General features: G+C 45.6%; 1 protein-coding gene across 4 annotated transcripts in view; it reads left to right on the top strand.

Moving 5' to 3' along the window:
- The window catches only part of Tnfaip8 (TNF alpha induced protein 8), a 115,433-nt gene that overhangs the window by 66,729 nt on the left and 22,926 nt on the right, over positions 1–25,778 (top strand). The window contains exon 1 of one of the 4 annotated variants that reach the window (XM_048419059.3): positions 9,165–9,335. The exons of the other annotated variants lie outside the window; for them this stretch is intronic. Coding sequence (XP_048275016.2) covers positions 9,263–9,335 — 73 coding nt within the window. The 5' untranslated portion in view covers positions 9,165–9,262. Of the gene's footprint in view, positions 1–9,164; positions 9,336–25,778 lie in introns of those variants that run through there. 4 annotated transcript variants of the gene reach the window in all.

Genomic DNA, 25,778 nt, shown 5'->3' with positions numbered 1-25,778 from the left:
GAAAAACAGCACAGTGCGACATTAAGCTATGAACAGGCTTGGGCAAACACTCATATATTCTTGCACATCGCTCAAGAGACTGAATGTTATTCTGTTCCTCTCCTCGCCCCCAACTTAGGATGCCATGACACCCTTGTGCGTTTATTGATTGTAGTGCCCTGAGTGAGGTACACAGACCACCGTGTGGACATCCGGAGCTTCAGCTGTCAGTCCTTAGCAGCAGCTCTAGGCCACGCTACTATAACTAATGGGAGTCTAAGGTGCTGGTTTAGTTAGGGACGCATTAGAGTCATGTGTAAAGTAAAGATGGTACAGAGTCAGTATTAATTCTGGAGACCTCATGGGAAGTTACTGAAGACTGGTAGCCTCTCCCTTAATTTCTCTAAGACTTACTGAGCGAATGCTGCCTCTAGTATGGGAACAGGCTGTGATTTCTTTGGGACCCACTGTAGCTGGCTTCTTTTTCGAAACATTTTGCCATGGGATGACAGACAGCTTAACATGGCTACAGGAGAAGCTTTTGAATCTTCTCAATACACAGAAATGAAAAGTGTTGGCAAGGATGGGTGGCCTAAGTGTCTTTTGTTGATCAACATAGAGTGTACGAAAACATCACAGCATGCCCCTTGGAGATGTGCACTTATTATGTCGGTGTTTTAGGGTCATTCTTTCTTCACTTTACATTTATTTATAGTGTGTGAATAGGTCACACGTGCACGTGTGAGGGCTGTGTGTGTGTGTGTGTGTGTGTGTGTGTGTGTGGTATGTACATGGAGGTCAGAGGATAATCCGAGGGAGTCAGTTCTCTCCCACCATGGGCCTCTAGGGACTGAACTAGCCAAAAGGCTTGAGGACAAGCACCTTTCACTGCTGAGCCATCTGTTAGGCTTGTCTATCAATTTTTAAAGACGTTACATGGCCTTGAATGTAGTGCTCACCCTTCGTGTATGAGGGCTACCAGCGTGAAAGGTCAGGCAGAGGTGCGGAGAGCGAGTCAGGATTGGAACAGTGAAGTTCCAGCTCTGCATCACCATATGCTCCAGGATAAAATTAGGTTGGACTGTGGCCCATGTGCTACCTTCCTATTATTTGCCTCTGTTTGAAACCTTCACGTATAGCTGAAATCAGAAAAAAAATTAAATGGCGTGTAAGGGGACTTAGCTGAACTCGGTAGTTAAAAAAAAAAGTCAGTGGCAATAGATTTCAGATTGAGAAAGTTAATGATTCTTTACTTTATTCTACAGACTTAATGGGCTTAATATTACATTCTGTAGAGTATGCACGGCCAGGTGGGGAGTCAGTACTGTACCCCATATTCTGAGGCACAACCGGCACATATTTCTATAGCTCCCCTTTAAGGACTGACCAAATAAACTGGTTTCAGAACCTGACCTAGTCAAGTGGAAAATCTTCTGATCCATAGCAGAGAAGGAGCCGCTCCTCGCCCCGCAACCCTGTTTGGATAAGTTCTGCTTCACTTCCCATTTTACCGCCTGCTGAGTTTGTCTGTCCAGTGTCAGCCTTGGCCACTCTGCCTGGAAAGCCTGTCCGATCCCGGGCTTTCTCCACAAGCCTTTTCTGTCCCTTAGACCGTGACCACCTGGCACATGACCAGAACCTCCTGGATTCTGCTCATGCCCGAAACCTGATGTAAAAATCAGATCGTGACAACTGGACGTAGCTTAAAGTGCCAAACAGATCCCAGGCTAAGAGTCTGAATTCAAATTTCCACATGTGGCGCACGACTTTGGGATTCCAGATTTTGTTCAGAAACTTGGGGGAAAAAAACCCTTCTCTGTTCAGATGCAGTCATTCGGGACTCATTCCTCAACGTATTTTGGCGTAGTTCTCCAGCCCCTCCCAGTCAACACAGAGAAGAGAAGAGATTATCACTGGAGGTCCCAAGCAGAGCCCCTCTGGCTTCTGAACGCTTTGCAGTAATCAATTACAGATGTGTGCGGCCAGGCAGCACTCGAAGGCTGCATGCCGCTCCAGCCAGCCAGTGTGAGGGGCTCTCTATTAAGTTGTTGAAGAAGAAAATTCAGTTATAAATCTATGTTTGTCTCATCGCAAAATTATTTCTTCAGTGTAAAGGACGTGGGGGCAGCAGTTAGAAGGGAAAGAATTTTCTCGTTTCTGCCCTTCAACTTGGACTTCGGCTCCCTAGAAACAGAAGCTTTCTAAGTGGGGCTGTCTTCTACGGAAAGTGTCTCTGCTAAGAGAGGTGAGGGAGGAGGTGGAGGAGAGAGGCTGCTGCTGTCGTGTCTAGGGGGTCCCGTCAAACAGGGGGTTAGAGGGGTGACAGCTCACGCTGCGTGCAGACTTGAACTCCTGTGACTGTTGCATCTGACTGTTGTTCACCTGGGTTGTGACTGTTGATCACCTGAGTTGAGGAAGGCCAGCATCCTCAGTCAGTGTGACTCCATGCTGCCCTGACTCAATCGATTTCTTCCCATCAATGTGTTGAATCCTTTCTGTGACCTCCCCTGAGGCTTTCCCATTTGACCCCATTAACCTGGGCAGAGGAAGAATTACAGCCCTCTTGCGTTCATTCTCTGTAGCTCATCAATCTGGGTCAGTATGTAGGGTTCCAAACAGACATTCCTGAACAGTCCAAACCAGTCTGGCCTCATTCATGAAAATACGGGGGCATGAGACAAGGGGTGTGTTATAGTTTGCATACCTGGCCAGCTTCTTGGCTCATTTCATCACTGATAATAAGTAGCATTACCCCCATTTTACAGTTGTGCAAATAGAGACCTAACAACTTGCCTGTTTGTAGAGGAAATTTTTTTTAAAAAGAGAGACAAGAGGAGAACACTTTTAACCCAAGCAAGGTTCCGCCGGCATGGGCTCTGCTATGCTGTCCATAAGAAGCCCAAGAAACCCAAATTGAGTCTGGAGTTTTTTGGGTCCCCCCCCACTTAATTCTGATTTTGCTTCATATCCAAGGAAGCTTAGTTGGTGTCCCAACTGAATTTTTAATTAAAAAAAAGGCCCAACACATTTATGGTCTCATGTAGCTGAATAAATAGAGGCTATTAAATTTATAGCTTACTTAAAGCACTAAATGTCAAGACTGGAATGGCTTTAATTTGGAGTGGTGATCTCAGCATGCGAACAAGGATTAGAGCCGTCTGTGCTGGAACCGCAACCAGATGTAAACTCTTTGGTGACCTTCCAGTGTAGCCATCTTTGAGGCATCCCTCCTCTGTGAAGGGAGGACCGATGCCAGAGGCAGGAAGGGAGCTCAGCCCACATCCACTCTGGCCTGGAGTCCATTGCTCTTCAGGTTGGTGACTTGAAAAGTCACAGAAGTCTTTTCTTCCAACTTTTTGTTTGTCTCTTTCCTCGATCTCTTTAAGGAAATTTTTCATTTCCTCCTGAAGGGCCTCTATCATCTTCATAAAGTTATTTTTAAGATCGTTTTCTTCTGCGTTGGGATGTTCAGGTCTTGCTTTTGTAGGACCACAAGGTTCTGGTGGTGCCATATTTATGTTGTTGAATGTATCATTGCCCTGCTATCTACCTATCTCTTCCTCCAATCAGTGTCTGTGCCTCTGGGGGCCGCTGATGCTGCAGAGGATGGTTGGGTTTGAGGAGGACAAAGTGAGACTTGTAGATTACAGGGACCAATGGGAGATGGGGTGGAGTGGCCTGCACTCAGGAGCCTTGCCTGTTTTCTGGCTAGTGGGGCTGTGATAGGTGGGGGGCAGAACCGCCTTTCTTTAGTTACATATAGTGAACTCAAAGGGTGACTTTAAATAAAGCTATAGTAACGGTGTTCCTCTACTAGTTTCTCGTTGACTGAAGATCCTCCAGTCTCCAAGCCGAGGACAGATTCAGACATTTGATCCCTCAGTAGATAGGGTCTCTGTTCATGTTTAGCAGTGAAGTTTCAAAAATTCAATCTTCAGTCATCATTGGACACCACCCTCCCCCCGCCCCAGACTACACCAAATTCCAGAGAAGTAGAATGAAGCAAAGTAGGAAGGCAGGGAAATTTTAAAGACCGTGGAAAGAGAAAGGAGCCCCTCAGCTTGGAGTGCAATTGAATTCTCTTACTAACCGAGGGTCAAGAGTTTTGACATAACTAACAAAATTTGCAATGAAGAATGCCGACGTCGAATTCCTTTTTATACTCTTCAAGCAAAATGGTCACATGGCAATGAGTCATGTGTCCTGTGAGCTTAGTCTTCCTCCGTTCTGGCCTGCACTATCCCCAGCACCTCAGAAATGACCCTTAGACCTCATCACCTTCTCCCGTCCAACACCACATAGGAAGGAAAAACAAGGAGAGAAAAGTTTCTTAGAACCTCCTGAAGGATGACACTTCAGGGCCACCAGTCACACCTGCAGTCCCTTGTAGAACACAGTGGTGCCACTGTCTCTGGAGAAGCCAGGCCTATTTCTTGGGTATATAGTACCCTTTTCCTAAGCACCTCTCGGAGGCTCCCCTAAAGTTAATACCCAGAAATCCTGTGAAAGCTCTATTTAATAAACTCCAACACTGTTTCCAAAAATAAAACATAAAAGAATTACTGGTAATTCTAGGAAAAGGATCATGGACTCAGAAATTCTTCAATGTTTTCCAACCTGGTCTCTGTGTTTGTACATGTGTGCACACGCGCGTGCATGCGCGTGCTTGCATGCGGGTGTGCATGAGCTTTGTGATTATCTGCGCGAAGCTTTGTAGCGAGGCTGATTTCTTAGGAGAGAAACAGAAACAAACAATGGAATCCTAGGAGACAAGTGCGCACCAGATGCATAGCTGTCTGCCTGCCAGTGCGCACCTCAGCGTCAGCGCTTCTCACTCCCTCAGAACTCTTTGCTCACACCCAGAGTACTAATGGTTATGTAAGATTTGCTGGCACTGTCAATTGAAAGTCTGAATGGAATTTACCCATAACTACACACTCGCAGAGTCTGGTGACAGTACCCCTTTCTCTTCCCGCCTCCTCGCTCTTTCTTAGTTGCCTCTGCTGGCTCAGGCACTTCTGATCCACTTCATGCTCAGACCCCTAACCTAGCCCCTCTGCTCATCAACACATCAACATACAAGGCCACAGAAAGCATGCACTTCACCTGCTCGGAATGTACATAAATGGCCTCTACTGTTAAACGAGTCACCTTTCTGCACTGAGAGTGAGGATACCGGGCTGGGAGGGCTCTGGAGAGACGCCCAGTGAGGCCTTCCCATGGTTTGGAGGCTTGAGTGTGAATGTTGTCTTGGATGGAAGGTCCTCAGCCCCAACCAAATGGGACCAACAACAAAGACCCTTTTCCGCATTTCAGGATAATATAAAGGTCAATTTTGTAAAGAAATCTTGGGAGGTTTTTTTGTTGTTGGTGGTTTTGTTTGGTTTGGTTTTTGGTTTTTCGAGACAGGGTTTCTCTGTAGCTTTGGAGCCTGTCCTGAAACTAGCTCTTATAAACCAGGCTGGGCTCAAACTCACAGAGATCCGCCTGCCTCTGCCTCCCGAGTGCTGGGATTAAAGGTGTGCACCATCACCACTCAGTGGTTTTTGGTAGTCAACAAAACCAAAAACCTGTTTGGTATTGACAACAGGTAATAGAAAAGTTGAAGACAGCCTCAGAGTCAAACAGAAGAAGGTCACTTTGAATACTCTGTAAATAGCCATTTTGTGACCTACAACTTTATATGTTCAGATTCAGCATCGTGACACCAGGGCAGAAGTAAAAATAACAGCTGATCTGAGCTGCTTCTGAGCCAGCAGTTGCCAGGACAGGAGAGCTGGCAGAGGTACCTGGTCTTCACTGCTGACGACGAAACCCTCCTTGATTCTGCTGGAGAGTGTGATAGCAGGACACTCCTGAGTAGCCATGCCGGCTCTTCCCACTTCGGCTCGCTGGCCCTCTGAGCTGAGGATCCTCCAATCTACTCATTCCTCAGAGGCACCTGGGTCTCTGAAAGCTGAAAGGCCTAAAGCCCAGTCTGCTGTCACCTTCTCTCTTCTTTTAAAACCAGCTTCACTTGAGTGCCATGGAAAAGAGCCTTGTCCCGTTGCCTGAGATTCAGTTGACTTACTACGACTTAGTTAAGTTCGGTTGGCATTAATAAACTTTTCACAGACCCAAAAGTACCTTGGGAGGAATTCATTTAATCTGTGGTCCAGAATTATCAAAATTATAAGAGGAAGCTCCAGCTAAGGGAGACCCATTTATATGTAACTTGCGTAAATATTGGGTAATGTCCTAATCAAGGGATAAATGATCAGAACCGTTTCAGGGTTTCAAATCCTCCTACACTGATCTAGATGAGAAAGTTCCATTTTTGCAGAGGTGTAGGAATGCAACATTGTATTTAAGTATGCCTTTTTCTAGATCTGAAATGTTGCCAGTTCAGTTGCTATTTTATAGTAGGTGATCTCCAATGGTTAATGTGAATTCTGAGCTTATTGCTCAAGTAAGGATGCTGGGCTGCTTCTCAAGCATACAGGAATAAAATGGGAGCTGGGGATATAGCTCAGCTGGTAAAGCGCTTGCCTGGAATGCATGAAGCCCTGGATTCGATCTCCAGACCCACATAGACTAGACATGGTGGTGCAAGCCTACAATCCCAGCACACTGGGGGTGAGAGCAGGAGAATCAGAAGTTCAAATCAGAAGTTCATGGTCATACTTGGTCATTTAACAAATCTCAGACCAACCTGGGAATCTATGAACCCCCGTCTCCAAAAGACAACAATGAATAGTCAGAGAGGTAGTAACAGATCCCTGTGGTGTACTGGAATATTCGACACTATGACTAGCCCAACCCGCTTTGAATAAAATTCTAGCAAAATCAACACTACCAATTGTTCACTTGGAAGTAGCATAAGGAGATGAGAGCCCTGGAGGTCCAGTTGTCCATTGCCATGATTTTGCAAGTTGGAGGCGTGAAGCAGAATAGTTTGCCCAGGGCAGACGGCTCTAAGGTTATGGTGCTCTTATCATCTACAGTGTTTTTAGGTAAGCCGGGCATCCTTTGTTCCTGAATTTGATCTGGGGACATTCTTCCTCAAGGTGACTGTTGGACTGTATTTGAATATAAAAAAGTTTCTCTGGAGGTTTCCTGAGGATCCTGGTGACTATTCAAAGTTCAGCAGGGCTGTTAACAGGATGCTAAGTTGATTACCGAGCTGCTGTGGCGACATTCAAACTGTTCATTCAGCACTTGTTCTCCTTGGCTAACCTGGGCTGGGCTGAAGGCCGTTTTGTGAACCCATGTAAAAACAAGCAGGGTATTAAGGATTTCTGCTTAACAGACCTTAGGAGGTTTGCATGTCCTTGGGTTTGTAAATGACATTTAATAAATATTACATATAAAGGGGCACCTTCTGAAGGAAGTGAGAAAGTCATTCTGTTTGAGGCAAATGAATGTGGAAGCTGGGCAGTCCTCATTTGCGTAATCATCACCTCATCTTGGGAAAGGTGCTGCTTCACCCCAGCTATAGGCTGACAAAAGTCATCTCTTTTGTGTAGCAGACAGCCATGATGAGGTTCCTCAGAGCCCCCGGTGGACATCTGGCCTGTGGAGACAGAAAGCAAGGCCAGATTCTGTAGGGTAGGGAGGGGCAGAGGGATTCCTCAGAAGGACAGGCAAGGGAGCGTTTCTTTCCATTCAGAACCATGGAAAGAAAGATAAAGATTCATCTTTATCTCAGCTTGTGTCTGCCATGAACCTAAAATTAGGGAGCACTAGGGTGTGGGGCAAAGGGGACCATGGTAACCTTGATTTTCAAAAGGGCACAGCCTATTACTCTTTTCCAAGCATGTACAGTTTCCGTAGGCTTCCACAGCATTGATATTTTCCAGATGTTTCTTTCTTCCCTCTGGCTATTGTGTCTTGGTTCACCTTGCCCTTTCAATAAAATTGATATAAAATTCTGAAAGGGTCTTAGGCATGTTAGAATCAGTCACCCTTCAATAGGAACTGATTAAACATCAGACCTTATATTACTATTCATAATGTCCCCTTGCCTGTGACTAGAATTGGTACTGTTTAAACTTAACGTTGAAGTGAAAGGCAAGAATATCCTTTACAAAAATTTATTGTCATAAGGCGCAATAGTTAATGATAACCCGTGTGTAGCACTTACTCTATCAAATTGCTTTGTTTATTGTACCGGCTGCAATACCAGACACATCTGTGAATTATGTATTACTTTTATCTTTTTATAAATGAACAAATGGATGCTTGAGAGGTTAATTATTATTGTTGTTTTGCTTAAGACCGTATAAATAATAAATAGCAGAGCTAAATCTAAACCCAGATTTGAGAAACCTTGGCAGTTTACATAGTTCTTTCATTAAATTGACCATAGAGCCTGCCCCCTCCATATGAAAATAGATATAAAGCAAAGGAAGGCAGCTGGAAAAGACATTTCTTAAAGAATGTACCTCTCCACATAATCTCCAGTTGGGAATTTCTTTCCTTTGGGGTATTTTCCTTTCAGGAATGTTACCTGAGGTCCCTCACCCTAGGATTGGTGCTAAAACAAGGATTGATAAAATAACCTCGGCAAGGCAGGTGGAGTGGTGGAAGCTGTCGTACCCACTTCTCTGAAGGGCAAACCGGGGCCTCCCCAGAGCTAAGGGGACTTCCTCTGAGTCTGTAGTAAGGGCCAGGTGGGGAGGGGAGGGCAGGATGGCTGCTGTGCTCTGGGCCCTCCTGCCCTTTGGCCTTTTATCTCCTGTGTCAGTCAGCATTTCCCATAGCCAGAGAGGCCTTTAACTAGCAGCAGCTTGGTTAGAGGGAGCCAGCCATGCACTAGGGGGGCTTCTGCCCATCCTGTCCTACTTTCTTAGAGGCCATTCCTGGCACTGGTGAAGTTTGTGCCTAGCGAACAGGACTCTTCCAAACGCTTGCAGCAGCATCTGTATCTCTAGCCTGATAAAAATAACAGCCCTGAAAGAGTTTTCATGTCAAAACCCAACACAGGGAATGTCAGAAGTGCTACCCCCAGATGCAGTGTGAACTTGCCCCGGTGCACTTCTGCCTCGCACCTCTGTTCTCTCCAGGGCACCTTTCCTGCTCTGGGCCCCACCTGCCGGGTCGCCTCCACCCGCGGCGGCCCCTCGGGGGCGGACTCCTGTGGCCCAGCCCCGCGCGATTCGTCACTCCTGCGGAACTTTCCCCTGAAAATCCCTCCCGCAGCCAGCCGCCCGCCTCGGGAGGTTCTGATCTCAGCGGCTTCCTCCCACCGCGTCCCGCCCGCGCGCGCATCGCTCTCGTCTGGGAGCCTCGCAGCCTCACGTCCATGTCCGCGGCGGTGGCGTCTGCGGCTGTGCACCCCGACAGCATGCTCTCCGAGGCGGAGGAGCCCAAGGAAGGTACGCCAGCCGCTCGGCTCCGCCAAGTTCAGCGCAGGAATGTGGAGGAAGGCGGGAGCAGGCGCTGATGGGAGCAACTAGCAAGCGGTGGGGAACTTTGTCTCTCCCCAGCCTGGCTGGACGCGGAGAGCCCAGTATGCAGCCCTGTCCCACTAGGCAGGCGGTTAAGAGGCAAGGGACCCAGCATCAGACCTAGCCAAGCCTGCTCACCAAGGCTGCTTTTCAGATTTCTCTCGAAAGGAGAAAGCGAGCTTTGACTGTTAATACAAAAAGAAAAAAGCGCCTGGAATGGGCCGCCTGCCTGGGGACAGCCCAAAGCTGGATTCCCAGGAACAGCCCAACTCCGGGTTTCTTGAAAAGGGGTGTCAGAAATTGGAAGGGACTTGAGTTTCCGGCTAAAAGGGGAAGCTGAGTGAGGAGAGAAGTGAAAGCTCTTTATTTGGGGAATATGTTCTTTTTTGTTTTGTTTTGCCAGCTCTTCTGCAGTTCGTTTTGCTGGGAACCAAAAGATGTGAGGGGGCCCCTTTTACCATTTGAAATAGGAGAGGTTGTCCCTTTCTGTCTTTGCAAAAGCAAGAGTTTCATTTACTGCTAACAGAGCTGGTGACAGGCCTGGAAAAGCTCCAACCAAAACACTATTATAGCTGGTGTTAGCTTGGGAGTTTATTTGTGTGTGAGTGTTTGTGTGCTTTGTTTCCTGGAACTTTATGTATACAAAAGTCCACTTGTACATGGGGGTGGGAGTAGAGGTGGCTGGGGAAAATTAGTGGGTGGGGGTGTTCAAGGTTGTGAAATCCCCCGTTCTTTTCAATTGGCATCTTGGAGACTGCTCCAAGTCAAGTCAGCCACAGCTCCTCAGGCAGCAACTGAGCAAGGAAAGTTCTACATTTTGCAATGCAGGCTTTCGATGTGGTCCATGTACCTCCCTATGTGGTGTGAGGGAAACTGTCAATTGAAAGGGCTGGTTTAATAGAAATGGGCCGGCCAGCACGAGAAGTGACAGCTAGGAGAATTGTTGCTTTGAAGCAGGGTGTCTCCCTGTGTTGGCCTCTGTACCGAGAGAGCTTTGTGCTGATGACTGTTTTCTTTTTCTGTTTTGTGCAATTTACACGAAGTCAAAAGTAGTCAAAAGGAAATAGGGGCTGGGCTGAGAAGTCATTCCAGAACTTCTTTTTGTAAATTTCATAGCACTTCGATTAGCGTTTTCTTCCAGGCCTGTTATTCCCTGTCTTTTAGGAAAGGAGTTGGGGTGGGGGGCATGAAAACTGCCAGGTCAACTGTATTACACCTCCCTCTAGCTCCACAGTCTTGCCTCCTTTGACTGGCTCTGGCTGTGAGTTTGCAGGCAGCCACATGGAAACTGTGGTGTGATGGGCGCCTTTCACTTGTTCCTCATCTGCCCTTGCCTGCAGTGGTTACTTGCCACACACCCTTTGCCCTGTGCATTTTAGAGGAAATCCAGAATGTTCGTTTCTTTTAAATTAACCTGAGCTGCTAGAATTTTAAATTGATAGCAGTTAGGTTAAGTTGTTTGTTTGTTTGTTTTTAACCAAGTCTGAGGAAAATTGATCTATTACTTTAGTGACCAGATTGATGCATTGAAGTTTCTGCTAGGATGTGTGTTAGAGTGTGTGTGTGTGTGTGTGTGTGTGTGTGTGTGTGTGTGTGTGGTGTATCTACCAGGCTGGTATTTTGTGGTCTCCAACCCCTCACTTAGTCTATCACCACTCACTTTTCTTGCTGTTTCTCCTCCCTGGTCCCAGTCTTCCCTACCTCCCTTCACGTACAGGATATGGGTCTCCCACCCCCCCGACCCCCGGTGGCAGCCTTGTCTGTCTTGTTCAGTGAGAGATCATCAGGAGCCCTTCACAGTCTTTGAATTGTGAGAAAACTGCCTGTGGATGCTTTGTATCCCATTTGTTGTACTGATGGATCCTTCTGATTCAATATTCTGAACCCTAGTAAGAGACTAGCGTACTTTCACTGGGGGCAAATCTGAAAAACATGTCATCAGAAGTAGAAGTCCTTAGAGGCCCATTTATCCATGCATGTGCATGAAAGTGGACGAATATGACTGTGGAGATTGTTCAGCTCTCATAGCTTAGAGTGCCCTTGGCTCTGTGCCAGCAGTAACTGCCGTCTATAGTCACCTCCTGAAGAAATGCTTTCTTTTTGCCTGTTTGCCAGTAGGTAAGTGATTTAAAAAAAAAAAAAAATCCAGGATTTGCTATGAAGAAGAAAGCGTTTACAATATCTAGCCATAAAGTGAACGGGAAGCAGCCAGTTTATTAAGGAGGAGAACGCCTTTGAAAAGAGGATGTCAACAGTTTCCTGTGGATATGGGCTTCCTGAGGAGACAATTAATATCCACATATTTGGCATTTAGTTGCTTCCTGTTGAGTATGTTGCTTAATTATGAAAGCAGTAAAAATGAATGATAGTTGAGATCACTGAGGATGATTTAGACATAAGCACTGAAGAATCCAAGACTCCTTTGCCTTGAGAATCAGTCAGGGTTTGGGTGTTGGAAATGTGAAAGTTATCACCGCTTTCTGAGGACCTGGGAGAGAATTAAGGACTGGCTGGTAAGAGAGGACAGCTCTCTGCTTCATTGCCCACATGAGCCACTTCCCTTCACCCCCTAACCTAGGTCATTCCTGCCTCACCAGTTCCGATATTTCACAGTGAACATGGTGGCCATTAGACAACCTCCTGCTTGCAGACTGACAGCCACCCGCACCAAGCCCTGGAGCAGACGTCTTTGATACTCCAGAATGATACCCTTCCATCGTGGCCCTTCACACGGTCTCTCTTGGTTCCTTTCCTTTCCACGCTTAGATGAGTTCACATTCCCCATTCTAGGGCACTAGTGTTCGCCACTTTTCTGCCCTAACACCCTTTTCTTTATCTGAGTCCTTTTCCTGACCAACTCTTCGGAGAAGCCATTCCTAAACCAACTTCTCCCCTATCTGAACCAGGACCCCAGTTGCCTGTTCTCAGAACTCCTGTCCTTTTATCTGTTGCTACACACCACACTGGGTAACCTCCCTTCCAGGCTTAGTCTCCTAAGCCAAAGGGTCTCACCCTTTGCCCCTGTCTCCAGAATCTACAGAGAGGAGTGCTCGCTAAATACCATAAAATAAATGAATGACTTGTTTATAAAGCTTATTCCCATCTCTTTGTCCAGTTTTTTAAGCTTTACTTATCCGTCCTTTAAAATGAACTTTTCTTTAAAAACCCTTTCTGATTGTTTTCAATTTCAAGATATCATCTGGCTGTGTAACCCAGGCAAACCTCCAGCTCACAGTGATGCTCCTACCTCAGCCTCCCATGTGCTGGGATTGCAGATATATACCAACATACCCGGCCTTTATATGTTCTTTTCCTGGTCCTTTGTCTTACTAAAATCTGGTTGGTTTTGTGTTTTGGTTTGTGAAATTCTTTTTTTTTTTTCATTTGTCTTTTTGGTTCATCACTCCACAAATCAGAATCCTCAGTAAACCTCTGGTCATATCTTTTGTCAAAATGACCATTTAAAACTGCTAATAATAATAATAATGATAATAATAATAATAATAATAATAAGTTTAAAGGCAAGCAAAATGGATCAGCCAATGAAGGTGCTTGCCCAAGCTGGATGACCTAAATCCAATCCCTGGAACTCCCACGGGAAAGGAGAGACCCAATCTCTACAAGCTGTTCTTTGACCTCCAGAACTTCTCCCCGTCTCCCATCACACACTCATATAAACAAATGCAATTAAAACCACCACCACCAAAATACAGCTGTATTTAACACTAGGAACCAGCATCATCCTTGGTTCCTCTGGCATCAGCATCCCTTGGTTCCCTTTCTTTTTCCGGCTCTTTCGTCACATGCGCTCTGCCTCCATCCTGGTCTCCTCTAAGAACCACCTGTATACCGAGCTGCTGGTAGGCCCTGTGCTTTGAACATTGAACAGGAACCTTCAATTCAATAAGTCTCACATGACCACACCCCTTCTGCCAGCACAAATCTGATCTCTCTTCGGAGTTCTGAATGTCCTACCCCTCTCTTTGGATTCCCGCATGTTCCCATCAACTCTTTCCTTTCCTTTGTCTTCTGCCTCCACGTGATCACCAAGGAAGGCCTCCCACTTCCCCTGCCTTGTTCCTCCTGCAGTACATCTTGTTGATATGTCCTGCACCTGAGCGGTTGTGCTCGGGTTGTTACAGTAATCGCCTCCATTGCTACAATTCCAGAGGCAAAAAGTGGAATGTAGCTTCTGTTATTGTAAACAAAATAATTGATGGAAATTTTGAATAATTTGTACATTCACTGTGTTTAGACAGCTTTCTGTCACTGCACCAAGAATACCTGAGGTAATTAACTTCTATGGAAACATTTTTTTTGTTACTGTTTTTGTTTTAAGAGGCTTTTACTGTATAACCTAGAGTAGACTTTAAATTAACTATGTATACCCATTGGGGGCTTCAAATTCCCTGCCCCCCTGTCCTAGGCTTGTGGATGCTAGGACTGCAGGTAGAAATCTCTTTGGTTGAAGGGTTTATTTTGACTTGCTGTTTTAGAGGTTTCAGGGCATGATTGATGGGCCTCTTGCCTTGGCTCTGTGCTGTTGGCAGCTTATCATGAAAAAAACCATGAATGTGGTGTCCACGAAATCACAGAGAACAAGGAAAGGCCACGGTCTCACCCTGGCACCCTCTGGCCACTTGAAACCCTCCATCATCTTCTCGTTGTGCCACTGGTGGCCTTTGAACATAAGCCTGCGGGGAACCCTGAGATCAGATCCACAGCACCCACTAAGAGGCTCGAAACCCAGGCTTTCAGGATGTATTAGGGAGCACAGTCAGAACCCAAGAGCCATCTGGTGAGATTGCCACCAATGCCGTCACTACCTCTGAGTATTCAGGTTTTCTGTCACAGAGTATTTGGTCATCCTTAGCCTTCAAGGTCCCAGATTTTAGCCATGTGATTGGTCTTGGCTGAGAGTCCATGCCCTTGCTGCTGGGGGAGAGGGTGCTTCCGATTCCAGTGCTGAGAAATGGGAGTCTGAGTCTTTCAACTGTGATAAGGAGACCTCTTGCAAAATGGGAAGTTCTAATTTGCATCCCCTTAACCGCAACAATCTACCCCAGCACTTGGCCAGCAGTACTCTGTTCAGTTACTTCCTCATTCCTCTCAACAGCCCCTGTTCCTTGGCTGTGATCGCTCTGGTTCTGCCTCAAGTGGGTTCTGCCTCCAAGTACACCCATTTTACAGAGAATGCTCTCCCAGCCTGTTTCCTGGTATCCTATGCTTATCCAGTACGTACTGTTTTCACTCTGCATTACAATAGTTCATTCCACTTGCCTGCACTTTATTATGAACTTTTTGACAACAAGGTTATACATTTTCCCTTCCTGAACCCCTGCCACCAAACTAGGGGCATCTCATGTGGAAGGAGCTAACAGTGGTTTGTTAAATGATTAATTTTAAATGAACATATGTGATATGACAGAATCTTGAAGAAAGAGCATTGCTTAGAAGTTGCCTCGCCTCTTTCTAGAAATAGGAATGGTGCCTTCCGAATCCAGAGGATCAGCCTATTCTGATTTTCCTAAAATTTTCATTCAGGTACTCTTAATAGCGCAGGCAAAACAAGCATGGGGTCAGGGTCTCAGCGGCTTGCCAGCATTGTGCATTTCCTCGAATACAGAAGAAGCGGCACTGAAGCTAGACTATGCGGGGTCCTTTCCGACACTAGATTCCGTGCCCGTGCTGGGCGTACTTATTGCATGCTGTGTCGCGGTCCTTTGTGTCCATCCCAGTTGACAGCTAAGCAGCTTCAGTTCAAAGTATAAATAACTCTACCCGAAGTTAGGAAAGTAAAAACCAGGATTTGAACAGAGACCCACTAACTGTAGCATGTGTTCCTTCAACCCCCGTGTAAACGCTCCAGCCCTGTCTAAACCCGCCCCTTGTCCATCCTCACATAAGCTTGGGGTTCAGGAAGAGTCAGCTTGTGCCCTAGAGAAGTCAGAAGTGGGGAGACAGAGGCTCTGGCTCATGCTCTCTGCTGCCTCTTGCCAGGAGGCAGCTGCCCAGGTCACTCTCCAGTGCCTCTGTCCAGCCCAAGTACAGGAGATGTAGAAGCCAGCATCACAGGGGGCTGCCTCCTACAAACGCAGAGAAATCCAAGGGCAGGGACTGCTATCTAGAGCTAGCCGATGTTCTTGTTAACTGTCGTCACCTTCAGCCTGTAGACCCCTGGGACTTATTCCTTCTGTGTAATGTATTTTTGTACTTGACCGTGTGACAGCATGTGACCTTTGACTTTCTGTGTCGGCTTACTACACTGAATATAAAATGGTCTAGCCACATTGCCACAAATAACAGAAATCCATTTATTTTTATGACTGAAAGGTATTCCATTTTGTCCTCATACCACATTCTCTTTATTCATTTATCAATGAACAATGTGGATCCCATATCTTGAATATTAGAAAGTACGGGCATACAGGCATTTCTTTGGCATTCTGATTTTATTTCCTTTGGCTAAGCACCCAGTCAGTAGGATTGCTGGAGCATATGGTAATTGTACCTCTGTTTTTCTGAGGAACTTCCACACCGTCTTGTGTAATGCTATATTGATTTGTATTTCTACCAATAGTGTATAAAAATTCCTTTTTATTAAAATACCTGCCAGCACATTTGTTTTTGTTTTCTCGTTGGCGACAGCCACTGTAACTGAGGTGCTGGCTTCTCACTGCCGGTTCCAGGTATGCTTCCCTGATGACAGGTGTTCAGCAAATACCTTTTCATGTATTCGTTGGTCATTTGTTTGAGAAACACACATTCAGACAGGTCTTCTGGGTTTTAGCTGGGTGACGTGAGGTTTCGCCATTGAGTTACTCAACTTCCTCGCACGTTACAATTATCTGTCCCTTGCATCTTGTTAGAGGAATGGTTTGCAGATAATTTCTCTTCTGTAGGTTATGTCTTTATGGTGTCCTTTGCCCCACAGAAGACTTTGCCGTTTGCTGAGCTTTTGCCTTTGTTTCCTCACCCCAGAAGCCCCTTTCTGTTTCGTTATCCTGAAGGTTTTCTTCTGAAAGTTTCACAGTTTTGCTGGTCAAGTATTTATTATTGAGGAGAAGGCTCGGTTTATGGTGGCGACTTTCTAGAATCCTCTTCTGTGGGAATGGACCCCTGTGGTGCTGTATACGCTGGGCATTGTATGTTGTTGATTCTCACTGTTTCAGACCCATGGGATGTGGCACTCCCATGTTCACCTTCATTGCCTTGCCAGGTGCCTCCTTGTATCTTCTCTTTACAGCCCTGGCTTGGCAGAGGGAATGGCAAGGCCAGGTAGTGATGAGGTTGGCTATGATACTTGGTTTGCTGACCTTGATGTAATACACAATGTAACAGGCATAGCAGTCTCTCCCGAAGGCCAGACTTCGACGCCGCTGTTACTGTAGTCATTCGCTTTAGAGTACAGTGTGCTAACAAGGACTAGAGGTAGAAAATTTGTTTCGGGATGGGGCACGTTCTTTCCTCTCCAGGGAGCTGTTCACTGGCCTTGCGTTACCTGGTTCTCCGACTTCTAAAAGCTGGGGTACAATCGAGGCTCCCCATACACATCTCTGGAACTTTTACCAGCCTGATTCCGCACCATGCCTCTGTTGTTCTTGGATTATGACACCAGTGAACTGTCAGGAGAGCATGGATGATTAAATTCCCTGCTCCTGGCTATTAGTAATCCAGGAAGTAGCCGAAGGGTGGGTGGGTGGAAGAGAACGTAGCCAGGAAAGATATCTCAGGATCCGGTGATTTCATCTCAACGCGATACAGAAGTCAGAAATGTGCCCCAGCCTTTTATTTGTGGACATTTCTGTTCCGCAGATGACGCCAACAACTTGGAAATTGGTGAAACGAGCAGGGTGCATAATGCGGTTCATTCCTAAAATAATACCACAAATGAATTAGGATAAAATGAGGCCCTGTGCAGGTCTAAGAGAGGTCTGTCTAGCAAAATGTTTTGTAATTAAAATAATCCTCACTGCGAGTGCGTGTAGAATCACCCACCGTGGTTGGGGGTTGGAGCAGTATCGCCTCTCAGATCTTTTTATCTAAACTTTTCATCTTGGAGAGCGGCACCGAGGTTGACAGTGCCCACCCGCCCGCCATCTTCTGCCCTCTCCCTGGCACGCTTGACAAATGAGGACATATGCAAACATGGTCTCTGGCTTCAGGCCATGAAATCTCGTTGAAACAAGAGAGTAATCTGTTTGTATAGATGTCACCCACTGCCTTTTGGAGAAGTTTAAAAACCTAAATGGAACATTTGAATAAATGAAGTGTTCCCATCCGACCTTCTCCAGTGAGAATAAAAGATAAGGCACTATTAAGTAATACTTAGCTCTGCAAATAGGACCTACCAGACCCTTCGGTGTGAAAGGAACACATCGAAGGAGAGCCTTAACCAGTGGACTCACTTGTTTTCATTCCCTTACGGATGTCCATTTAAGAAGACCAGGAGCGCTGGTCGGGTGGGGAAGCCTTCAGGAGAATGTGCTATATGTGTGTGGGTGGGGAAGGAGTCAGTGCCTGACCTCGAGCCCGCCACTGCAGGAACAGATGCCCATCCCACAGCTTTACCTCCCGGGAGCCTGCAAGCCTGCTACCTTCTGGGAGTCCACAGCCCCTGACAGACAATGACCATGACAGAGGAAGTGTTGACTCTTGTTCTGATGGCTTACCAGCGTTGAAGAGTCAGCTGTAGGGGTTGTAGTGTCCTTGTAAGTCATTACCGAGTGGAGAGCTGTCCTGCTCTGGGAATCAATAACACCTCAAGGCCTATGTTATCAGATTTGGTTCCCAGCCACCATGTTAATGTTTTTGAAGACGGCACTTAGCCTCGTACATAGACTCTAGAGGGAATGAGTCCTCTAGTGATAAACAAGGATTAGCCTTATAAATATTGAGGAGCAAAGTTAGGTGGAGAGATTGCTTGCTCTCTGAACTCTGCGAGGAGGTGTGTGGGGAAAGAAAAGGCTGACCCATGGGTTTAGTTTTCTGAAAGCAACCATCTTTTTTTCGGGGGCAGGGGCAGAAAGAGGTGGAATTAGTTAGAAAACAGAAATAGACTCACACCAATGGGAGGAGTAAATCCCAAGGAGAATGGGCTCTGGAAGCCAGGAGGGGAGTCTGTGGAAGGAATGGCCGGTGAGTCTGAAGGAATGTTAGAGAGAATACTTTGCCTCTGTTTGGGGCCTTGAGTGAAGTTGGATTCAAGTAAACCTGGGAGCCAAAGAGGAGATCATCTGGGGTAGGGTGGGATTGGAATGTGCCTTGGGCGTTCAGTTGCTATTGAATGGGCAAGTGAAGACTGTCTGCTCTAAGTACCCAGTCCTCCTAAGCTCCCATGATTTCCTAACGTGTGTTTTCCGAGTCTTCATTACCAACAGACTCCTGTCATTCTGTCCGTCCCAGCCCCTGCCGTCAGTGCAGAGGAGAATCTGGGGAGCAGGTCTGCAGGCCGCGGGGGCATCACCTGATGCGCCCCAGTGCATGGAGGAAACAGGTAAAGATAGCCAAGGGGGAAAAAACAAATGTAAAATGTGCAGAAAAAGCTTTCCCACAAGCTACAACAGCTCAAACACTCAGGAAAGTGTCTGGCTTATAATAAAGGAACCCACACAATTAGAGCCAAACAGAAGAGATACCAAGGAAAGGGTTGGGACAGGACCCTAAGCACTTCTGTGCCTCCAGGGCTACTAGCTAAGTACTTCACGAGGGGTCTGCTCCTTAGCCACTGGAGGCTGGAAGGAGTCTCCAGCTCCTCTCCCTCCCCTTGTCACTTGGTTGGTTCAGTGGCAACCAGTCCTTTTTCTCTGAATTGCCTCATTAGTATAAACAGGTAAGAGTTTGTGGTGACAAATAGGAGTGGCTTTTCTCACTTAGGACCTTTGTGACAGAAACAGTGAACCTAGAACATATAAGAAAGGATGTTCCTGTCACTTAAGAAATTCCCAGGGTTTTAGGAACACTGGCCAGGAGGCAGAGATGAAGATAGTGTTGATTTCGTATTGTATCATACCACCAGACAGACGTTTGTGCTCTGAAGACCTTTGCCCCCCTTGAGAATAAGAATTTTCCTTTATTCCTTTCTCCCCTTGTGCCTTTATTTTCTCTCTTCCCATGTGTTTTCTTCTGGCATAAGTTGTATGTCGTGGAAAGCCACTGATGGCCTTTGCCAGGGTGCTCTAGTCTTGGCAACTGACCTAGAGCTCTTCGGACTGCGATTTTGCACATGCTCAGTAGGACTCGAGACACTCTGAAGCATTCTGAGAAATGTCAGGTTTGTTCTGTAATTAAGATAGAGGACTGTTGTCATAGGCCAGCAGAAATACGTTACATGGCTCGCTCCTGGTAAGAAACCGGGAGATAATGCTAATGTACAGTTTCATTTAGGAGCTAAGTAAATAAGGAGGCTCACAATGGCACCCCAAGGCAGAACCCTGCCCAGGCCTGCTGACCACGTTCACACAGTGAATCCTCCCAGCACCTTTCATGAAAAGTCAAGAAGCAACCTTTTCTTTCCTTCTCCAAAATTCTTCTGTTGAAGTAAAATGTTAGTGTGCCAACAGTTCCCCTTACAGTGAGGCACTTAGCAAATGATTTTTTTTTCTTTCCAGGGTTAAAATGAAAATCGGGTAAGTCAGTTTTGAAATAGCTAGGATGAAAACACACCCCTCCTCAGATCACAGGTCCAAATGCCGCCAGGCCCAGATTCTTGAGAAGGTGATAATGAAAGAGTCATCTCCTGGGTAGCTGTCAACAGAAGTGGAATTCTGGGGCACAGGTAGCACCTAGGAAAGGCAGGGGGAGAAAGGACTGGAAGCCAGACTTGAACAGGAAGTCAAGGGAGGAGGCATTTGACAGATTCCAGAGTAAGGGAACAATGAGAACTGGGGGGGGGGGGGCGGGGGGGGAGCAAGAGGAGGGAGAGTGGTGGGAGGGGCGAGTAAGAATGGGTGGGCGTGTTGAAGGAGAGGAAGGGAGGAGTGTGGGAATAATGTGAACTGGACAAAATGTAACTGAAAACCCCCAAAGTGAGCTGTGGTATTTACCAGGCAAGAAACGATGGTGACCTGGGGAAGTTTGGGCAGTTTGCTTATTTTGGTTGGTTTAGCAGGAAACGGGATGGGTGCTCTTTGCCAATGCACTATGCCAACTTGGAGTCAAAGGAATGGTGCCATTAAAAGATCATTTAAAAAAGTAAATTTCTCGAGCTGGATCTGTGTGAGGTAAAGAAGGTAGTAACATTGGTACTCTTACAGCATGCTGACCTGGGCCAGTCAAAAGCCAGCCAGGGCTGTGTTGAGTTGGCTAGAGTGTCTAGTAACTTCCTTACTGGATTATAAAAGTGATTCATTCTCTCCGAAAACTAGCAAATGGCAAATGATCAATTAGCAAAGCAATAGAGCCAGCCTGTGGGAATCATTTCAGATCTGCCCGCTGTTCTGGGCCATCTGTTTGGACAGGGCCAGCATTAAGGGACTGTTGGATGGATTTAAAACCAAAGTCCCTTGCCATGGGAGCTACACATCTGATTCTGGGGGCTGCCCTCATCCACGAGTCAGATGTGAACTGGGAAGAACTTGAGGTTGAGGGTTTCTCACGGATAGAACTGGCTTACGTTGTTTGGTCACTCAGCCTTAGTTCTGACTTCTTTTTCAAGCTGATAATTCTAGAAGTCCATGTAAGAGTGATTATTTCGCATTCCTCTTCTGGCCTCATATCCCAGCATGCTATGGGATCGTTTCATGGGAGCGTCTGGCCGTGGGGGCGGGGAGGCGTTCCTCGTGTCTCTCAGCAATAGAGCTGCAGCTGGCTTGTTTCGACACATCGGAGGGTTAATCAGGTATATTATAATTGCTACTGGGAGAGGCAGTAGAGCTGAGTCCTGACACAGTTCTCAAGGTTGCCAGGGGAAAGGGTCACCCTTGCAATCCTTAATTGTTTTCCATTCTCTTTCCCAAAGATGAGTTCTTAATACAAAATTGCAATCAGTAGAGTGGTCACTATCATGTACATTCCTGATTGGTTTTTAGCTCTTAGCTCTTGTTCTTGTTTAAAACAAGCTGGAACCGAATGAAAAGATAAAGGGTTGACAACAGATTGATTAGATGTCTTTGTTGTTGCTGTTTTCTTCGTTGAGCCTTTTACAGTCTTTGGCATTTTGTCCATGGAGATGTGGAATGTCGGCTGGATTAGTTAATGGTAGAGGAAGGTGTTAGAGTTTCCTTTCAGCTGCTTTGGTAAAACACTTACCAAAAACAGCTTTGTGGAGGGAAGGATTTATGTGGCTTACACTTCCAGGTCACAATCCATCTAGGGAAGTCAGGGCAGGAACTCAAGTAGGAGCCTGCAGCAGAAACCACAAAGGAATGCTGTTTGCTTGCTTGCCTGCCTTCTGGCTCACTCATAGGCTAAAGTTTAGCTCATCCTTTTATACAACCCAGGACCACCTGCCTAGGGATGGAGCCACCCACAGTGGCTTGGGTCTTCAACCATCAATTAAGACAATCAAGACAGTCTCTCGCAGACATGTCCACAGACCAACCTGATAAAGATCATTGCTTGATTTAGACCCTTCTCAGGTGATTCTAGACTGTGCCATGCTCACAGTTAATGGTAACCAGGACAGATGGAAGGAGAGAACTATTATATTTAGTAGAGTATCATAGAACCTACCAGCACTTGCTTTCTTAGTATAGAATTGTCTATGACTTTCCTTTTTTTGTGTGTGGACCATCTCTCCCTATTTTGTGAAATGGTCTATTCCTGTTTTGCATTGTATATCCTTCATAGTTTTAGTCAGCCAGATTTTTTTTTTAAGTCTATGGTGCTTTTTTTTTTTTTTTTAAGTTCATGAATGACTCAATTGACTGAATGTAGGCAGCTTCTGAAGTTGGCAGTCGGTTGCCATTAGCCTGCCCGTGGACAGGAAGTGTTTAGTATAGATATGACTAACCATTTTCCAAGCTTAAAATAAAGTGGGGGATTTTGGACAGAGTAGGTCTTTGTCACTCATTCCAGTGTCCGTTACATGGTGAAGTTCAAAACCAACCACTGCGCTACTTTACATTTTTCCAGGTCACCATTTCACCTAACTTTGTATAGTATACAGACTGAAACTTTTCCCATGCTGTTGGTGTTTTAATGATTTTTAAAAACGAATTATGATGATACTGGAATAGTCCTGAGAATCTTCTGGGTCTGTATTTTCTACTTGTTTTTTTTGTTTTGTTTTGTTTTTAATTTTAGCTCATTTTCGGTTACCAGCCTCCTGAGCTACCTACCTGACCTGCCTATAAAGTTTAAGCTAAATGAAGGTGAGCCTGGGTAACTCCGCAGACCAGAGACCTGTCCTTCTGAATATTAAGACCCATATGATACATCACCTTTAGCTACCCCTGAAGCTCCTTCCGCTTAGCCTAGTGACTTTTAGACTTCTTTAAATCAGATCTCTCCTTCACTCAGGAAGAACCATGCTGTTTTGGCAGATACCAAAATATTTTTTAGTGATTTTGCTCCTTTTAGCTATGCCTCTAAAAGAAACTTCTCTTCTTTTCCCTTACCCTCTCTCTAAATGTTGTAATTTTTCCTCCTTTAACTTAAGGGGAAAAAATTCTATCTGGTGTCTCTTTTAAGCGGCACTCTTTTCCTCCGTTAGAGTTTAAGAAGTATTGCTTATAGGTTGTGGAAATTACAAATGAGTTGCAGCATTGATGAGAGGAGACTCTCTGCATCCTCAACTCAGCATGTGTTGACCCCTTGAGTTCCCATTTGTCTGTCAAATACAAGGGCATGCCAGATTTAAAATACAAAATCCATGCAAATATTTTTAGTTTGCTTAGGGTGAAGTCAATATCAATTCATTGAGACATCTTCAGAGACACAGCTAGACTTCATTTGCTAAGTTTAGAAATCAATCATAAACATAAACTATATGGTGAAGGAATGTCTCGGTTAGGGTTACTACTGCTGCAATAAAATACCAGGACCAAAGCAAGTTGGAGAGGAAAGGATTTATTTGGCGTAAGCTTCCACATCACTGAAGGAAGTCAGGATAGGAACTCAATTAGGACAGAAACCTGGAGGCAGGAGTTGATGCAGAAGCCGTGGAGGGGTGCTGCGTACTGGCTTGCTCCTCGTGGCCTGTTCAGCTTTGTTTCTTATAGAGCCTAGGCCCACCAGCCCAGAGGTTTCCCTGCTCACAAGGGGCTGGGCTTCCCCACTGAGCACTGATTAAGAAAACGCCCTTCAGGCTTGTCTGCCTACAGCCCAATCTTCTGGAGCCATTTTCTTGATCAAGGTTCCCTCCCCCTGGATGACTCTAGCTTGAGTCAAGTTGACATCAAACTAGCCAGCACAGTTCCGTAGTAGGGCAAGACACAGTTGTGACTCTAAAATGTGTGCCTTCCCTGTTTGTACCTCTTTTCTCCTGCTGAAGCAGCAAAAAGCAGCCCTTGCTTTGTTTTAGATTAAAGCTTGACTTTTAACATTTTAAACCCTATATATGAGTTTTCATCAAGTAAAAACAGTTCCTTGGTGGAAAATATCAATTCATTTCAGCTTTTTAGAAGCCAAGATGCTTGGACCTGAGAGTAACAGGAATTTTGTAGTTCTTCACTTTAAAATTTTTTTAAAGATTTATTTTTTTTAATATGCATGGGTATTTTGCCTGTGTGTATGTATGTATTCCTGTATCATGTGTGTGTCTGGTGCCTGAGGATGTCATAACAAGGCATAGGATTCCCTGGAACTTGAGTTGTGGATGGCCATCAGTCAACTTGTAGATACTGGGAACCAAACCTGTATCCTCTGCAATAGCAACAAACCTGGATCCATGCTCTAAGCCACTGAGCTATTTTTCCAGTCTTCCATGTTGTTTGGTTGTATTTGGTTTTGTTTTAATGTGCATGAGTATCTTCTCTCTCTGTCTCTGTCTGTCTGTCTGTCTCTCTCTCTCTCTCTCTCTCTCTCTCTGTGTGTGTGTGTGTGTGTGTGTGTGTGTGTTTCCCAAGAACTTGAGTTAGTCATTGCCTTGAGCCTACATATGTGTGCTGGGAGCTGAACCTGGATCCTCCGCAATATTGGCAAGAGCTCTTAATTACTGATCCATCTCTTTATCTCTCTGTAGCTTTTTTGATGATGAATAATACATTGTAGGCAAACAGAAAGTACTTGATACCCAGTGAAGTGTGAAGATAGGCCCACTTCTAGAAGGTCCACAATATAAAATATTTTGCAAAAACAAAATGTGATTTTCATGAGATTCATGGGTCATTTAAACCTGGATATGTATTATGCCTCTGGGCACATCACCTGGTTTATAGGGCCTAGTGTGTATGATACTCAGTTAGTACTTATACCATTCCTATCTCAAGAATCAGTTCAAACTAGACTGAACAACACTACATAGGCACAAGCTTAGGAAGACCTGGTAGGACCTTGTCCCTGGCTCCCTTTGAGCCTACACGGGGAGTACTTGGTCTGGTGATAGGTGTTTAAACCACCGTGCTCAGCTTAGAGCAGCCAGACCACAGGGGGGTCTTGAGCAGGCTGGCTGTGGTTACCTAACCTCTTACTCGGTGGGAATTTGGTGGAAACTAAGTATTCATCTTTCAAATGTGGGTCAGACATAGTTACTTTATAAAAATACATCCTGTGGTCCTATTGCAACAATGAATATCTTAGCCAAATTCCATGTCTGGAATGCCTGTAGGTTACCCCCCCCCCCCCACACACACACACAAATATCTCTCTGTTAAAATTCAGTGCAATTCTTCTGCTGTAGAATCTTTCATGTGCGCCAGCCATAAGAATGCCAATCGCCCAAGAGACTTGTCCCTCGGTAGGTGTAATGTCAAATAGAATGTGTTTTAGGTAAAGACTGGGGTGACTTGGTGGAGATGGTGGACCTGAAACTGCATGCCTCCGGATGGAAAACGCCTTCAGCCGAGTAAAGGAGGTTTCGAACCTGCGACAGTTAGAACTCAAGCTTTCCTGAGTTTATACACAGAAGATGAAAGAAAATGGACTTTATCAGACTCTGACAAAAAGGTCCCAGCCCTCTAAGCATGTCTGTGCATGCCTTGAAGTTCTGCCTCGCGAGGAGCCTTACAGGCAAGCCACTGGGTAGTGGTCTGGGAAAGAAAATTTCCTCAAAGTTCGGGACTTTCCTAGGCATAGAAATAGTGGTTACTAAGACTTTTGCTGGTGATCTGACCCTAGCTACAGAGTACCAAGCTGCTTTTCAGATACCCTTAAGATACATAGATAGATAGAAAGGTATATAGATAGATAGATCATAGATAGATAATAGATATACAGATAGACATAAGTTTGGACATATAGAGATATATGGATATAAAATATATAAATGCC

Source organism: Myodes glareolus, chromosome 13 (genome assembly GCF_982192425.1).
Source record: "Myodes glareolus chromosome 13, mMyoGla1.1, whole genome shotgun sequence".
Lineage (NCBI taxonomy): Eukaryota > Metazoa > Chordata > Mammalia > Rodentia > Cricetidae > Myodes > Myodes glareolus.
The sequence above is the reverse complement of the archived record's forward strand: the minus strand, read 5'-3'. Positions and strand labels throughout refer to the sequence as shown.